This window comes from Gymnodraco acuticeps, unplaced genomic scaffold, assembly GCF_902827175.1.
Source record: "Gymnodraco acuticeps unplaced genomic scaffold, fGymAcu1.1, whole genome shotgun sequence".
Taxonomy (NCBI): domain Eukaryota; kingdom Metazoa; phylum Chordata; class Actinopteri; order Perciformes; family Bathydraconidae; genus Gymnodraco; species Gymnodraco acuticeps.
Window position 1 is genome coordinate 2,591,416 of NW_022990459.1, and position 17,473 is coordinate 2,608,888.

The window sequence follows — 17,473 nt, forward strand, 5'->3', positions numbered from 1 at the left end:
TTGCCTCTGACGTTATTTCCTGTCTGAATCTATTTCTAACTGTTTCCTCTTTCTAAAGCTAAAAACATTGTTCTGGAAACAACAGGATGTAATGAAGAAGTTATTTTTCGAATGCAAAATGCTCCATAGTGTGCTTTATAATGTGTTTTTTTATCTTTGGGTTAAAAGAGCAGCATCTAATATACTACGAATAATAATAGTAATCATTATTATCATTGTATATAGATACACTTTGAAAATCCACATTAAAAAGTGCTTCACAAAAGCAGCAAAATAGACCTAAATCATTAAAACAGATAGAAAAACAGTAAAGTGTATTCAAACCGCATTGTGTAGAAAGAGTGAATATAGGAAATAAAAGGATATTTAAAGATTGAATATATCTTTATATATATATATATAAAACATTTGAAGTACTAACCTAGACACTAGGATTGTTAATATCTAATAACCTTCAGTATGGTATAAAACATTCCTGTAAATCATTATCAGTTGTTTAAAAGGGTGTGTAAAGTTATATTGGTGTGTTCAAAAGTCAAAAAGTGCTGATATAATATTTCTAATTGGTCACATGCTGCCAGTTCAAACACTTTAACCTCTTTTAAATCTTCTTTGTGCTTCAGAAATCCAAGAGGAAATAAACGTTCCTCCATACAGCTGTGAGAACTCCACCCTGAATGTGACATAAGACTGTGAGGCTTTTGAGACAGCTGAGTCACATGGGCGGGAGTTTCCAGTGTTTACTGCCAGCATGTAACAGACTAATATACCTTTGGGAAAAAGAAGTGAGATCAAAACGTCCCTCTGTGGACTGAACCGTCCAAATTCCTATTGTTATTGAGCAGTTAAAGGAGTTCTTGCCCATATTGTCTTCAAAAAAATCCAGAATTAAGGAGCTTTTGGTTGTACATTTCATATTACAACCAAAAGCTCTAAAACAGATTATTATTATTCAACCTTTTTTCACTGTTTTTTTTCTCCCAATTGTGACATTTTATCTCATAATCTTGACTTGTTATTTCAGTTTTCCTTTTCACTAGTGGAAATGGGCTTCCATAGCCTTTTCTAGACCATTGATTCCCAACTTAACTTTTCTGTTACTTCACTTGTGTCCCCTTTACACGATCTAATTCTTATCAACAGTTTAAAATGTCAAAGTATGTATCATCAGTTTAATTTATTTTATTATATTAAGAGTAACATGACCGCTGAGTCAGCATCAGGTTGAGTCATGTTTGGATAAAGGCTGGGTTGCACTTATTTGAGGTCACGAGTCAGGCATGGCAGCATATGTAAAGGAAAAGAAAATGATCACTTCTTGGAAAAAGGAATTTCTCTCGTAAAACAATTGAAGTCTTTTGATAAGTATTTCATAACTGACACGAATACTCAAAACAAAAGCATGTTTGGTTTTCTGTTTATCACTAACATAAAAAGGATCTAGAAGTGTCCTTCACAACAAAAAACTCCAACTGATCGGTTATACATTTGGTGAACTTTTTAAATGTTATGGGAAGAAAAAAAACATACATATTTATTTGAGAGATATATAAAGGTTGTACAGTCATTTCATTTGAGTAATCTTATAATTTTAGAATTAATAAAGTTTCAATTCATAATATTTTACTGTGTCTTTTAGTAGGAAATCCTTTGTGTTTCGGCTAGAAGGAGCAATGTAGTAAAACATAATTGTGTAGGCTTTTTTCAGAGTACTCACATTTGGAAAATTGTATCTACTTTTGGTTAAACTGTGAAAATAAGCCCAACATTATCATAGAAATCAAAATGTATGTGTATTTGTTGTGTTGTTGATTGTTGAGCACCCAATGTCCCTCGTTCTGAAAAGTACCGGTAATACTAATATTGCATCATCACGTAATACGTCAAAATACGTGATGACGTACGCCGACATGTGACCCGACTCTTTAAAACTTCAGAGGATCAGTTGCTGAGCGGTAGTGGAAGAAGAATCCTTTCCGGATAATTTAGCTACTTTTTTAATAATTTCGACCGTAAGTACTCATGTTTTATGTCTTAAAATGCTATATTTGAATGGAGTTAGTGTTATTAAGTGTGTATTTGTAGTTTCAGGCAGTTTATTAAAGTTAATACTAACCTAAAAAAGTTGGTTTGACTAGCTTAATGACGAAAGTTAACCTTTTTTGACATCGTCAATTTAAAACTGCTTCATTAATAATTAACATTGAACATGTACCTTTGGCAGATTTTGTAACCAAAGAGTTGTCCAAAAAGTATAATACTTTTTTTTATAATACTTAGCATGTTGTATGGCCACCCTTAACCATGGTAGCCAGTGAAGTGAAGCTAGACAAACTAATAATGATGTTTGTAAAGTGTACTTTTACAGTACAGTGAGTCAGTGACACTTCAACATTCGTAACTGACACTAGTCTAGCTCTCTAATGCATCTAAAGTGGCTTCAAATACCGTTTCAAAGGGCCTCTTATGAGTAAAACATGTCGTGGAGCAGTAAATAACCTTATTGTTAAAATCCTGGTCCCTTTTTTGGTGTTTTTGCGAAAAAGGCAGGTTGTTTTTAAGCTAACAGTTTATGGTAACCTGTTTCGACATGACCCAGTTTTACTGCAATGTGTGCACCCAACAGAGGGCGACACATTGCTGTAAAACAGTTTATAAAATAAAGATTAAAGGGATTTGTACATTATTATACTATAGATGAGATCAATTTACAGTATTAGAAAAATGTTAATTCCACACGTTCTAAGGAGGAAGCAAAATACAGGCAGTAAACCAAAAACCATACAATAATCTGCAGCAGGAAAATAATGATTTAAAAGAATCCATTCCCTAATCAATAAAAACTGAAAAGTGAATGTATCAGTTGTGTAGATGTTTCTTAAATGTGCTGCTCTGCTGGTTTGTATATACAAATGAAAACATCTGGGCTTTTGATGTTCAATTGTTATTTAATGGATCATTATCAATCGGGCATTTGTCTCATTTTTCTCACATTGTATTGGCCAATTAATGTGATCACTAGTTGCAGTTGTAAATATAACCAAAGTACTCTTAAAATAGCAAAAAACAGACATTTAAAGAATAATAACACAAGACAAATAGAATGATATGAATTACTACTAAAGTCCTGAGATGTGAAAGCACCTCTTGCTGCACATTTGAAATGTTGGCTTATCTCTCTTTCAATTTTGGAAGCATATTCATGATTTAATTTGTATTCATTCTACAGTGAAGCAACATGGCGAACGGGCACGTGAAGATCCACGACGTGTTTAACAACCACACCGGCCTGAACAGCAGTATTAACTGTGACGCTACCTCAGACTCAGACGACATGGAGGACTCGGTGGAGCTCAGGATACTCAGGGCCTACTTCAACAAGAGACAGCCAAAAAGAACTTCATCTGCACAGCACAGACAGACTCTAGTAACGGGGGGCACAGACGATAACAAACTCTCTCCTCAAAGTGAAATACAGGAGAAGAAGAAGAAGAAGAAGAAGAGGAGGAATCTTTTCCCCAAACTTCTTAGCTGTATCAGATCTGGAAAACGAGAAAGAAAAGAGCCATACAATACGAGGCCTGATGATGGCGCGGAATTTCGTTCTTTAGATCCCCGTAAGTATGAAGCTACAGCCCCAGATTACTCCACTACATCTCCTGCATGATCGGAAGGGCTCAATCTAACAGTTGATGTTGTTTAATGATTCATTTGAACAATAATCTTGACAGAAGAAAGTTCAAATATGTCTTAAAAATAACTATGAAAGTCTAAAGCTCTGGAGGTTTCAGGGGTATACTTTTAATACATAATACTTGGGATATTTAAAACTACAATAAAAATAAATTGTATTTCTAAGTAGCTTTCTAGAGTCCCAAAGACTCTTGACAAAACCAGATAAGTCCATACAATTTAAGATGCCACTGGAAATACAATTATGAAAAAGTACAATGGCAAACCGCAAGTCAAGACGAAACTGTATTTAAAAGGAGCATGAAACTGTTCCCATCCCAATTATTCTTTGACTCTTGCCAAGTCATCTTGTTTTGTTCTTTTGCCAAATTAAAAATATCCGTTTATTCAAATGAAGTCAAGGCGTTTAAATGTCGGTGTAAACATGCAGCCACATGTTCCGCTCATCAGAAGCCAACCTCCTATCCATCCCCACCCGCACCAATGACCGGACCTGGGGGGACCGAGCCTTCTCCGTCGCTGCCCCCTCCCTCTGGAACTCACTCCCCCAACCCATCAGAGACTGCACTGACCTCACCACCTTCAAAACACTTACAAAAACTCACCTCTTCAATCTGGCTTTTAATGTGTGATTATTTTTGTATTATTTGACTTTAACTATATATTTATTTGTTGTTCCTTTCTTTTCTTTTCACTATATCTGTAAAGCGTCTTTGAGCACCTGTAAAAGTGCTAACAAATCAAATCTATTATTATTATTATGTTCTTCCTGATCCTTCCCCCAGCAGGCTCTGAGTCAGACCTCGTGGCTTCTCCCTAAAGTAACAGTTGGTCGTTTTGGGGATTTCTTTTCAGGATGATTTGTTTTATTCTTTGGAAAAGAAAGAAACAGAAACCGGCTCGGACTTGTTACGTGTGCTTATTCTCTCGTGCTAATTTAGTATTTGTCTGTTTATTATTTATTTCAACTATAGGTGAGGTTGTGATGTTTGACCTAGTGGAAAAAGAGGAGGATGATCTTAAAGATGTAGAGGTAGCGAGCAGACTGACAGACATCGCTGATGAGATCCCGTTCCTTCTTCCTGATATAGAGACAGACGCGGCCGAAGGTGAGTTTCGGATTCAGCCCTTCAGAATAAAAGTCTTTCAGAGAAATACCAGGCCTACTGCAATTTGACGTTCTTCTCCAAACCTCTTATTTCCACCTGATGAATGCTTCTAAATCACCTGCAGATGTAAACCTACAATGGAGCGAAGATCATCCCCTTAATGAAGTCACTGTTTCAAACACACTCAAGAGACTGTTCACCATAACCAGCCTCCCTCAACACATCAGAAACATTCTCTGACATATATGATTTGATCAATTGTTTGAATTAAATACAGGCAATTATGCTTTACATGGCCTTTTAGTGTTTACAATGTGCTGGGTTTGATCAAAGCTGGAGAAAGTGTTGGTGATTTTGTAGTAATGAGGTATTTGTTATCTTCTTAGACGTGATTGTTAATCATGCGTCTTGTTTCCTAGATGAGAACGTGGAGAGGATAATCGGCCTGCTGCTCAGGGAGTCTGGAGACCGACTGGACGAGAGAGTAAGAAACAACTTTTACAGATATCTAAAGTTTCCCTTTTCAATGTTCTTATAGGAAACTTTTTCACAGCAAAATGTGGAAGTCGTTCATGTTTGTAATGCGTTTTTATTGTTCATGTTTCTTGAGCCAATTTGGTCAAATTTGTGTTAAAAAAAACATATTTCAGTGTGTTAAATGCAGATCAGTTTTCTCCTCAGTGTTCGTTGAGTCCTAACCTAAATAAATGGTTTCTTGTCTCCACCAGGAGCTGAAAGGTTCTGGTCTATCCCTAGAACTTTTTTCGGACTATAACTTCTTTAGGAAGCTAATGCAGACGCTTCTCATGAGGATGGGCCTCAGGAGCCCCGACCCAGACTCCCCGGGGCCAAAAGCATCTCCCAAAACACAGATCGCTGTCACCTGTGAGGTGAGGACAACGTTAATGTTTTATCAAAATGGTTTAAAGGGATAGTTTGAATCTTTTGAAGTGGGGTTGTATGAGTTATTTAGCTTCATCAGTGTATTACCTACAGTAGAGGAGATGGAGGAATGTAACAGATGTAAAGCCACCAGACTCTTTTGAGAAAAGCAGTCATTTGACCTCCCAGAATAGGGGTTTGCTTGTCTCAGTCGTTTAGTTTTTGTTATTGTATGACTTTGGTGAATTTGAAATAACCAATTTGAAACCCTAAAATCACACAAACAAGGAACCAGTAGATCAACCGTTTCCGTGTTCTGAGAGGTTAAATTACTGGGTTTTTTCAATGGACATTGGACACTTTGAAGGGAGCATCAATAATGACTTTAGTTTGAGGTGAAGTTGTAAAAATATTCTTCATAAAACGTACAATTATATTGATGTTTTTAGTCTAAAACATGATCTGATGCGTCCACAGCAGTACATTGCTTTTATTCCTGCTGGTTCTCGTGTCTGTTTCTCCAAACTGGGACACGCTGAACTTAAATCACCTCATACAAACCTACCTAACTATCCCTTTTTAAGTGAAAAGCTTTGCCTAACTGACCAACATGTAAATGTATTATCTTTTTAAATCTATAAACATGACGTATACTGCACGCCTGTCTGTCAGGGGAGAGGGATCCTCCTCTGCTGCCCTCCCCAGGGTTTCTTCCATTTTGATTGGCTAACAGTTGAAGTTGTTTGTGTTCCCCGCAGGCCACCACCCGTCTGTCAGCGCTCCACACACTGCCCACGAACCGACTGTTGGGCCACGGAGCCAGATATCTGCAGCAGTATTATTCCTCCTGGGCCCAGCAGCAGGGCGGATATGTAAGCAACACACCACCTGTTGATATCATTTAAAACAATTAGTTTGACCTACAACTCTTTCAATATCTGTATTTCCCCTCTTTCACAGGAGGAAGCCTTTCACACTGACGATGAGGAGGACATCGAGTGAACAGAACATTCTCTAAAACATGCAAAAGGACTCAAATCAGACTCGGGAAACATCTGTATTATTCTGCCACTTCAACTAACATGCAAATAAAGCCCAGAGCATTAACGTATCCGCAGCTGCAGGCATTAGAATAATATATAATTGTGTTATTCTGGGATTAAAAGCACACATATTTGTATTGTTCAAGTTTTTCAACAAACTTTAGCCAAACACAAAACTATTTTCCTGCCATTGATAATTACCGTTGTTTGCGATTTAAGTGTTATTTTGTAAACAATGTGTTATTCAGGGAGATAAAGGGTAACTAGCAATTTTAAATTAGAACTATTTATGCTGTTGTATTTACCTAAGACAATGACATTTTGTAGCATTTGCACTTTTTTATAAAAAATGAATGTTTTTAAGAGTTTCTGAGGGATGCACAATGTGGGTTATCTGTAATTGTTCCTGGTATTGTTTACGGCATTTCAGGTTTTAATTGTTTTACTTATGTCAAAAGGTGCCAAAGAAACTTATGTACTGTCAGAATTACGCATGAATGCTAATGTACATGACTTGAAATAAACTGTTCATTGTAATTCAATCTCAGTTTATATCAAGGTGTCCTTTCTTCCTTTTTTAACTCCTTAAATTAAGTTTTTATTTTTTGTAACTTTAACTTTTATCAATTAACGAACAGTAAATTAAGACCATTTAATATCACAACATAGTAATATATATTTATGTCAAAAGTAACCAATTAATATGACAGATAAGTACTGCAAGGGTCAATAAACAAAATATGTTTGAGGATCTCTCATATGATTTACTGAATTGTTAGAATCATCCTCCTGTGCAGGGTACAGTATGTAATAACTTGACGTGCTGTTACTTTATTATAATTACACATTCCTATGCAGAGACACGCTCTTGCTAAATAAAGTGAAAATGGCGCCACATTGTGGTCAAACTAGAAAGTGCAAATTCCACTTCCACTCCACTTTTGTAATCATTTATTTTTTGTCTTCATACTGTTCCAATACGTTGCCCAACGAGACGTTATTTGTATTGAGTTTTGATCAATATCTAAATAAACTGTAAAGCACCTTGCTCCAATTATATCCCAACTTTAAGACGTGTACACGGGAAGTTATTTTTGGCCAATGTTGCAGAGGAAGCAACAGGTATCAAAAATAATATTTGTAAGTTAATCACATGTGGGCTTGTAATGGATCAAATGTTTTCCGAATTAAAGATAATATTCATATAAATAGAGTGAGAATTGTAATCAAGATTGTAAAGAGTACACGCCTCTTGAAAAAAATATAATCTTTAAATCTGCATTTCTTTGAACTGAGTTTGGCATGCTGTCCTTACTAGAACAAGCTGTTTTGACACCTCGCTCTGTGAAATGAGATCCAACCCGTTCCGCCGCTCGCGCTCACCGCCTCAACCTGCTCACCCGCAACAATTACCAGCGCCAGGAGGACACGTTCGGTGTCACCGGTGACGTCTCACCTGTCGGTCTGTCAAGCAGCTACTCACACCTCCACCGGGCAGCAGAGCAGGAGGAGTGTGCGTGATGTTTAACGTCGTGCACCAGGTTCGGAAGTACGTCCCCACGCGCTCCTCGGTCACGGAGGACATCCCCGTGCGGACTGTGCAGGTGAACAAATCCCTCGGGACGCTGCGCGAAGCACCGGAGGCTACCTGGCCGCCCCCGGGCGCTAAAATACGGATATCCAAGGCCAACAAGGGCGCGGCGGTGCGAGCCGTCCGGCGGCACCCGCCGTCCCCGCAGGCGGCCAGCCTGGAGAGCCTGGAGGCGGCTTGGAGCGAGAGGGCGACCCCGGAGGTGAAGCCACCGGAGAGGAGCCCCGAGGTGAGGAACGGAGACCCAGCCGGGATGGAAGGTGGAGGAGGGCCTCCCCGGGTCAGGAAGAAGGGGTTCAGACCCCCGGATGTGAGGACCATCTTCTCCCCCGGAGAGAGGGACCCCAGGGTGGAAGAGGAGTCCGGGGAGGGACACATCTTCGAGTCCGAAGGAGAGGACACCTGGTGTGATGTGTGCTGCCGCTACATCTTCCAGCGAGGGCTCACATGTGCAAGTAAGCGAGGGGGTGTGGGGGGTACTGTGGACTCTTATGGCGAAGAGCCCCTTCAGAGGAAGACTAAGTGTTTAATGAACAGACATATTGGAGGTTAAGCTTGAATGAACATGTAATATTCAGTGGCTTTTTCATGACTCAATTCTAACACAAACTCCTTCTAACTTTCTTTCAAATGTGCATCTTAAGCAACAACATTTTTGCATAATAATCATTTTTTAAAAGTATTTTGTTCCTCCAGCTGTATAGATTGTATTTAACCAATACATGTCAGCTTTAGTTCTTTTCCATTTTATATCACTGTAGAATCAAATGTACTGTCTGTCAAAGCAGCAGAAATTGTTATTTGTCTCAACTCAAATGTATTTAAAACATATACATAAAGAACAACAAAGTAACAGATAGCATATCCCACATCACGGAAACAAACTATAAATACATTACACCCCATGAATGTAGAATACAATTCAAATGACGTTTGTCAAAAGCAATAGCATCAGATAAGTACAAGTCACAGTAGAAAATAATGGTTTTCTGGAAAATATTATACTTTTATGAAAGTATAACGGAAGTGTTTCGGGGTTTAATGATTCAGAGAGGTTCTTCGCCTTGCTACAAAGTCACATTGCCATTATCTTTCCTCCCAGACCTTTTAAGGAAAGAAAAAATCATTTGAAAAAGTTATTCTCAAAATGTTTTGGTATCAGCCTGTGTGTGTGTGTGTGTGTGTGTGTGTGTGTGTGTGTGTGTGTGTGTGTGTGTGTGTGTGTGTGTTGTGTGTGTGTGTGTGTGTGTGTGTTGTGTGTGTGTGTGTGTGTGTGTGTGTGTGTGTGTGTGTGTGTGTGTGTGTGTGTGTGTGTGTGTGTGTGTGTGTGTGTGTGTGTGTGTGTGTTGTGTGTGTGTGCTGTGTGTGTGTGTGTGTGTGTGTGTGTGTGTGTGTGTGTGTGTGTGTGTCGTGTGTGTGTGTGTGTGTGTGTGTGTGTGTGTGTGTGTGTGTGTGTGTGTGGGCCGCGTGTGTGGGCAGAGTGTGTGGGCAGGGCTCTGCAGCAGGAATGCAGTTTGTTATGCAGACCGACTGGTTTCTGATCTAAATCAAAGCGAGCCACGATGTCTCCTCAAGTCAACCTGGACCTCCCTCTGTGTCCACTTCTGATGCAAACAATAGAAAGAGGAAACTCAGAGGAATGTGAGGCGGCCATTGTGCTTCTGGGAGTGTTGAAACTAAAAGCTTAGTCGAAGACAAAGAGTTTTATTACTCTACATTATCAAAAGCTTTATTGTCACATGCAACAGCTATAGCTTAAAATCGTAGTTCCTCTAAAAAAGCAACATACCGAATATTTAAGGCATAAAAAGATATAAAATAGTGCAAGAAGAACAAAAATGTGCAAGAAATCAAATACATTTTATAATAATGCCTGAAAAAGGACATTATAATTTTTGTTTTGTTAAAATCTATTTTATCACATTTTAATAATATGAATGTGTGGACAAGTAGACAAACCAACAAATTAGCAGGTCCAAATTTCATTTAAAGACAAATATATATTTATTTACTGTAATATTTTAGTCCTAAACACACAAAACATTCAGCAACAATGCATCAGGTCAGGCAGAAAACAAAGTATCTTCTGACTCTGCCTTCGTCCTTTTAACCTTTTAAATTGTGTTTACAGACAATATTCCTAATGAGCTCTCTGTTTCCACCTGACTGTGTATAAAGTGTTAAGGCTCATTTAAAATGCAGGAAGCTCAGCAAAGTCCATTACTCCTTCTTTATGATATAAACCTTCCAATAAGTACAAAAGAGTGTATATTCTTTCTGAGAAAATGTGTAGAGGTGAAGCATTGCTCTGCGGAGGAGAGCTGGCTCACTTATTAACGCAGAAACAGTCACTTATAAATCACAGGAAACAGAGAGTCAGTTATTCCTTTTAACAATTAATTTAAGCTGCAGAGAGCTTTTTGGGGGGGTTTCACAACATTGTCATATATTCAATAGCCTTAACAATTGTTTAAATACACTCACGTGAGTTTCCATGAACTTATAATGACTAATTATACGTTTCTTTAATACTAAGCATACCATTGCTTTTATATAACAACACTGAATAATTGACCTATCCTCTCAATTAGTTATGATGTCAAAACATACTGTTCATTGCACATACTAGTAGGACCAGTTTACACGATACATGTCGTTTTTTCTTTTCTTAAGATAGTATTTCTGGCCTTTTTCAGACTTACATTTTCATGATTTTCACTGTGGAATTCCTTAATTACAGTGACGTAAAAAATTAAACGACATTTGGATATTGATTTTGAGAGTTTAAGATAATAATCTAATAACAAACTAATATTTTGGTTGGTCAGAATATTAATACGGTTTCTTGTAATATTTTACACAAAAAATAAATGTGCTTTAGTGTTTGGTGCATATACAGTATACAATAGGAGGAAGAAAATAAAGTTGCATCAAGTATTTAACTAAGTTCAAGTAGTAACTTATCATCTTCTGCCGATCAAATGAGCTATTAGCATTCACATTGTTTAAGCTGTACTTGTTATTTTTATGTTTGGGGAACAAAAATCTTCATTTGTAAAGAAAATGTAGCTGTCATATGTAGAAATGTGAAACATGTCGTTTTACTTCAGAGTAAATGAATGCCTCTCAAAGTGGGTCAGATGAGACTCGATAAAGAAACGTCCGCTCTGTCTCTCATCAAGATGAAGTAACAGAAACCTCAGAGATCTTTGTCTGATGGGTTTACTGTTGCAGTGTGTGTGTGTGTGTGTGTGTGTGTGTGTGTGTGTGTGTGTGTGTTGTGTGTGTGTGTGTGTGGTGTTGTGTGTGTGTGTGTGTGTGTGTGTGTGTGTGTGTGTGTGTGTGTGTGTGTGTGTGTGTTGTGTGTGTGTTGTGTGTGTGTGTGTGTGTGTGGTGTGTGTGTGTGTGTGTGTGTGTGCGTGTGTGCGCGTGTGTGTGTAGTATAACGTTTTTGTTGATCTTTATACTTAGAATTGTACTTTATTAGGATTAAAAGTGCAGGATACCTGTAACAGGTAACACAGAGTATTTCTACGCGGCAGTACTTTTATCAACAACTGAATACTTAAACTGGAAAAAATGCATGTGTGCTTGATCGTAATGATTAAAAAACAGATAAAAGCAGAAAGTGTTGGAAGTACTGTTAGGGTTGTCACGCCATTGTACGGGGATCTCCTTTTATTTTAATGAGATGTCAAAATCTGAAAAAACAGCACTAAAAAAATCTGAATAATTACCTTATTTTTGTACTGTTGAGTTATTTAGGCTATACAATGTAATGGTTGCTCATACTCACGTGTGAGCTTTTATTAAGGATTATTAGTTTAGTTCTAAATGTCACATGTTCATCATTTTATTCAAATAATGAAATAATTGTAATGATTTTATAGTAAAATTCGAGCTTCTTGTGTCTTAAAACCATTTTTTATTTTGGTTAAATAACCCAAAAATAAAAGGAAGACTGAATATTATCTGAATTATCTCAACATAAATATTAAATGAAATTAAGAATAAAAACAAATTGATGAAGAAGATCAGATGCAATTACTGTTATTTGACAAATACTTTATCCCAAACTGGGTCAATTTTTAACGCAGATAATTTGAGTGTCTCCATATACTGTATGTAGAGAAAGAGAGTTTCACATTGTGATTTATCAAAGGATCATTTTAAACCATTGTGCAAAATACTGGATGGGTGGGTGTGTGTGTGTGTGTGTCATCAGCTGCCACAGATGAGTGTGTGTTGTCTTTGGAGCCAAACTGCCACAGCGACTGAACAAACGGAGGTGTGGGGGGGGGGGGCAGACAGAGGGTCAGAGTGAGACCGGAGCAGAGACCATCACAGTGACAGGGAGGAAGGTTTCAGACCTACATGGAGTCAAATCTGGATTTAAATCAGGTATTCGGATTCTGTAGGAGCAGAAAACACTTTAAAAAGTGTGTGTGTGTGTTTGAGCTATGGGCTTTGCTAAAAAGTTCGACAAAACTTTGAGGAGGGTGTCAGGATTTTTCTATCGGTTTCCTAAAGTGATGCGGCGCTCCGGACGTCTGGAAGTCGGTCTGCTGTGGAGGAGCTCCGGTGAGTCCTCCATTAATCCCATCGTCCATGAGTTATTATCAATTCATCTTTATTGTTTCAGTCTAGAAATGGACAGAAAATATTGATTAGTGTTTCCCAAAAACCAGGATGACGTCCTCATATGTCCACAACTCAAATATATCACATTTACTAAGCTGGAATCAGAGTAATTTGACATTACAAATTCTGCTCAATTGTTACATTTTTAAATATTCTTTTAAAAAAAATCCTCAAACGTATTTAATCGTCGACGGTTACTTTGATATTTGCCACATTGAAAATGTAATCTTTGGAACACCAGTTTTAACCATATTAAAAAGGTAAAGTTGTGAAGTGTTATGATTCTTGATCTTTCTTTAAAAACTATTCAAACGTATGAAATAGTTGGCAGTTATTTTAAAAGACTATTTTTATTTGTATTCATCTAGACAAATTGCTCTGTGCAGCTTCAGTTTTAACATTATTTATCCTCAAAAAAATACTTATTCATTATTTAAAAACTGTGATTTAATAGTTTACCAATTGAATCTCTGCATCTCTCATCCTGAGTGTGTTCAGGAAATAATATTGGGCTAAACTTCTCTTTAATCAGCAGCTTTTTTAAATACTTTCTGTGATAGGAAACAAAGACATGAACCTGTTGACTGTAAACTGAGCTGGACTTGTGTTCTGTTGCAGCAGGAAACAAACAAACATCAGATTAAGGATGAAATTATGAAAACACTCAGAGGTTCAAGTAGATCTGCTTTGTTATATTTGATGAAAATGATTATAATCAGTAAACAAAACCTGCATCTAAGTCCAGGATCTCACATATTGCACTCATTTTGTCTGCAGCTAAGACTAAGTCAAGTCAAAGTAAAGAAGTAAAAAGAAAGAACATTTTAGCATTTAAAAGAAACAGAAAAGAACAGATGGTCGCTGTATTCAGCACACACCTGTTCTCACACACACACACACACCCACACACACACACACACACACACACACACACACACACACACACACACACATGTACACAAACACCCCTGTCATACAGTAGAATGTTGTTATAATTTACTCGTAATTACAAACTGCATGGATGCTAAACACAATCATTTGTCAGCAGAGTTTTTGCTATTAAATAACTTTTCGTGATTCCACAAAATTACAAAAAAAGAATTATACTCAATGCTTAAATTAATAAATGTCTCAGCATCAACCCAGTATTTACTTTCATCCGCCATGTTATCCAGAAATTAAATTTGTTCTGATTATTCCAACACCACATGAATGCAGCATCATGCCTGGTCGACTGCTCTGTAAACAGGATGCTGTAACGTGGCACCCAAAGGTAGAACATAATGTGTTTTATAAGTGAGTCACTATAATAACCTATACCTAACAAACTTTCAACTCATAGATCTGTTATTTGAATTGACACTTTATAGCTGATTATTCATATAAAACAACACATATCCCCGAAGTTGTCGTACGATTTTACATTTCAAACCTCAAAAATCCTCTCTTTTCTTTGACCGAGCCTCTGGATCACACTACCTTTAGGGGTCTGGCTTTGACCTTTGACCTCAGGGCAGCGGGGTGAAGCAGTGTGTGTTTCAGCAGGTGTGTGTTGAAGTAGCTAACGGCTCATTGTGTTTCCCTCTGCACACACAGACCTGATTAGAGTTCCTGTGCCAAAAATAAAAAAGAGTTTCACACACAGGAGAAAGAAAACTGAGTCTGCCCAGTCTGTGAATCCTGACCTCTGACCTCTGAGCTGAAGTCCTTCACAGTAAGAGTGCTGTGTGTCGTGGCACAGATCAAGTCTGGTTTTCTGGCTCCTCAGGCAATTTGTAAATCCACCAGAACTTAATAGAAACCACTTTAGTTTCATACGATCGTACTCATCAAATAGCAACACATATATGTTTAACACACAATACATTCAGTTTGAAAAGCACAAAAAACGAACTAGTTTTAACAACAAAATTGACTAATTTCAAACTGATTCTCAGGATTGTATATTTTTTAGCACTTTTAGTTTTTCTAATGTTATTTGTCTATTCTATTCAAACATCACTAAAATCACTCTTTACTCATTTGTATGGAAGATGTTATACAAACTGTACATGAAATCTCTACAGTAGAAGCATGAGAGGTTAAAGAGTTTGTGTCCGACTGTCCTCTGATTGAGTGGGATCGATTGTGGGAGTCTGGGAAAAGCTTTTAGCCCTGAGACAGCAGAGAGAGGGGGAGAAAGGGGGAGACAGAGAGGAAGAGAAGAGGGAATAAAGCAACAGAAATAAAGGCAAGGAGGACGAAGAACAAACATTATTTTAAATAAGGTAGTACTGTAATCTTTCTGAGATTCCTGATGTTGCGTTCAGAAAACAGGAACAATCAGCATACATTCTGCAGGGATTAGTCAGATTCATTAACTCAAATGAAAGTAGTATGTCGACAATGTAAAAATACAATCAATACAAAAAATCAAGACAACACAGTGCCAAAAGTAAAAGAACGTATAGTGCGGAATGGCTGCTGTCAGTTTTACTTACGTGAGTTTACATATCTTTGTTGTTACGTCGTTAAAATATTTCTCTACAAAATAAAATATGCATGATGGGATGGATTAATGTAGACGGGTGCTGCTGTGGATCAAGTTCATTGTGAAGAGGATGAATGGAGTCAGGAAACTGGGGAGACACAGAGAGATAACACACTACGTAACACAGAGAGAGAGAGAGAGTATAACTGAGTCAGCAGTCCCCCCCCCTCCTGTGTGTGTGTCCATCACTGCGGCCTCCATTTGACTGTTAAATCCCCACTCAGCACAACACACACACACACACACTCTGAAACAGAGAGAGAAGGCTCCACGCAAGTCAGCATCAGGAGTCTGATGTGCAGCAGAAACGCCCGAGAGACTCTGAGGAACACTGCAGGGAGAGAGAGGGGTTTACTCCTGAGTGTGTGTGGGCGAAGTTGTGTGTGAGCGGAGGATGTGTGTGTGAGATGAAGATGGGAGATGGGAGCGGCCATGTGCAAACTGTCGGATAAAGTGGGACAGCACGTGAAAAATAGGTCACCAGGTAGGGAACGAGGAGAGAGTTTCATAGTGGTGTGTGTGTGTTTGTTTTGTGTGTGTGTGTGTGTGTGTGTGTGTGTGTTTGCCAGTTTTGGAATGTAACTACATACATTTACTTGTTGTAAGTGTTGTAAACTTGAGGTACTATTCTCTCTTCATTTAACTTAATACTTCTTCTTCTCTTAAATTCAAAGGGACATTTTTTGACTGACATTTAGTTATCAACCAAACTAGACAAAAGTGTGTACCAGAACAACTTGGTCAACTAATCAAATAGCATATTTTGAGAGAATTATTTAGCATTATTAAACATTTAACATGTTGCTCTCACATTTTCAATAGGGGATTTTTATTATAACTTTGTATATTTTACAGTTATGAGTACTTTTACATTAGCCATTGATCTGTGTACTCTTACAAGTGTGTTTGCAGCTCTGATATGTTTGTACTTATAACTAAGTTAAAAAGAAAGAAAATAATAGGACACACACTAGTCTGTCAGTTTGCAGTACTTACTTTGTTTGTATTTTCTCTTACTATGTTTGTTGTGAACATTATAACCACAAATATATGTGAAAAGCTTCTTAAAACTAATTCTAAATACTATAGGAATTCATTAAAAAAACGTTCACATTTTAAATCTCAGTATTTAATGTTGTGTATCACATCCTGAGTGACTTTATTTTGACCCATTTTCCTCCATAAGACAATTTGCATACTGTTGAATCTAATTTGCAAGCTTTATCTCTGACCTCCACTGACATGCTGTGGATATCAGAGGAGTATTTCAATATACGTTACACACACTTTTCATACACACCTGCCTGTGCTTCATTGAAACCACTTCCTGTCTTTCATGGATCACTTCCTGTCTCTGCAGGGTGTAAGTACGCGTGTCACGCTGCCTGTCGGGACCGAGTGTCACTGGACTGTCATCCTGCAGCTTCTCCCTTCAGCCAGGACCAGCTCAACAACAACAACACACTGCTGCAAGTGAGTACACACTGCACTGGGAGTGTGTGTGTGTGTGTGTGTGTGTGTGTGTGTGTGTGTGTGTGTGTGTGTGTGTGTGTGTGTGTGTGTGTGTGTGTGTGTGTGTGTGTGTGTGTGTGTGTGTGTGTGTGTGTGTGTGTGTGTGTGTGTGTGTGTGTGTGTGTGTGTGTGTGTGTGGTGTGTGTGTGGTGTGTGTGTGTGTGTGTGTGAGAGAGAGAGATTTTTGAAACCACTTTTATTCACAAAGCAAATAACCAAACAGACACATTGTCAGTTCAGACAACGACTGAAAATAAGATCCTCATTCTCCACAGAACACAAAGCATTTTTAAAGCACCACATGGCCTCAAATTCTCCCACATTTTTTGTTAAGCAAAAGTAACCGTAGTCCGCTTTCAGTCTTGCTTTAACCATCCGCTTGAAAATCGAGACTGCATCGGTATCCAAAGATCCCGCAACTTTATTCCTCCTGCTGAGGTAAATGGCCATTTTAGCCTGCGCCAACAAAAAA

The 17,473-nt window shown here is 38.0% G+C and overlaps 2 protein-coding genes across 2 annotated transcripts in view; both read left to right on the forward strand.

Annotated features, from left to right (window-relative positions):
* Positions 1-1,700: 1,700 nt before the first annotated feature.
* LOC117552428 (apoptosis facilitator Bcl-2-like protein 14) lies at positions 1,701-7,279 on the forward strand. Its single transcript, XM_034225839.1, has 7 exons — positions 1,701-2,012; positions 3,230-3,617; positions 4,668-4,802; positions 5,222-5,286; positions 5,531-5,692; positions 6,443-6,556; positions 6,645-7,279. The coding sequence occupies exons 2-7, from the start codon at positions 3,239-3,241 to the stop codon at positions 6,684-6,686; spliced, it is 897 nt and encodes a 298-aa protein (XP_034081730.1). The 5' UTR covers positions 1,701-2,012; positions 3,230-3,238; the 3' UTR covers positions 6,687-7,279.
* An 899-nt stretch (positions 7,280-8,178) lies between these two features.
* Positions 8,179-17,473, forward strand: part of rassf3 (Ras association domain family member 3) — a 66,224-nt gene continuing 56,929 nt past the window's right edge. Inside the window, exons 1-2 of the mRNA XM_034225838.1 lie at positions 8,179-8,773; positions 16,850-16,962. Coding sequence (XP_034081729.1) covers positions 8,248-8,773; positions 16,850-16,962 — 639 coding nt within the window. The 5' untranslated portion in view covers positions 8,179-8,247. The remainder of the gene's footprint in view (positions 8,774-16,849; positions 16,963-17,473) is intronic.

Bases quoted from the DNA above. Each gene is read 5' to 3' on its own strand.
- LOC117552428 (XM_034225839.1), top strand. From the start codon at position 3,239: ATGGCGAACGGGCACGTGAAGATCCACGACGTGTTTAACAACCACACC. The intron at 5,287-5,530 runs GTAAGAAACAAC...TGTCTCCACCAG, and splicing joins GAGACCGACTGGACGAGAGA to GAGCTGAAAGGTTCTGGTCT. The intron at 5,693-6,442 runs GTGAGGACAACG...TGTTCCCCGCAG, and splicing joins AGATCGCTGTCACCTGTGAG to GCCACCACCCGTCTGTCAGC.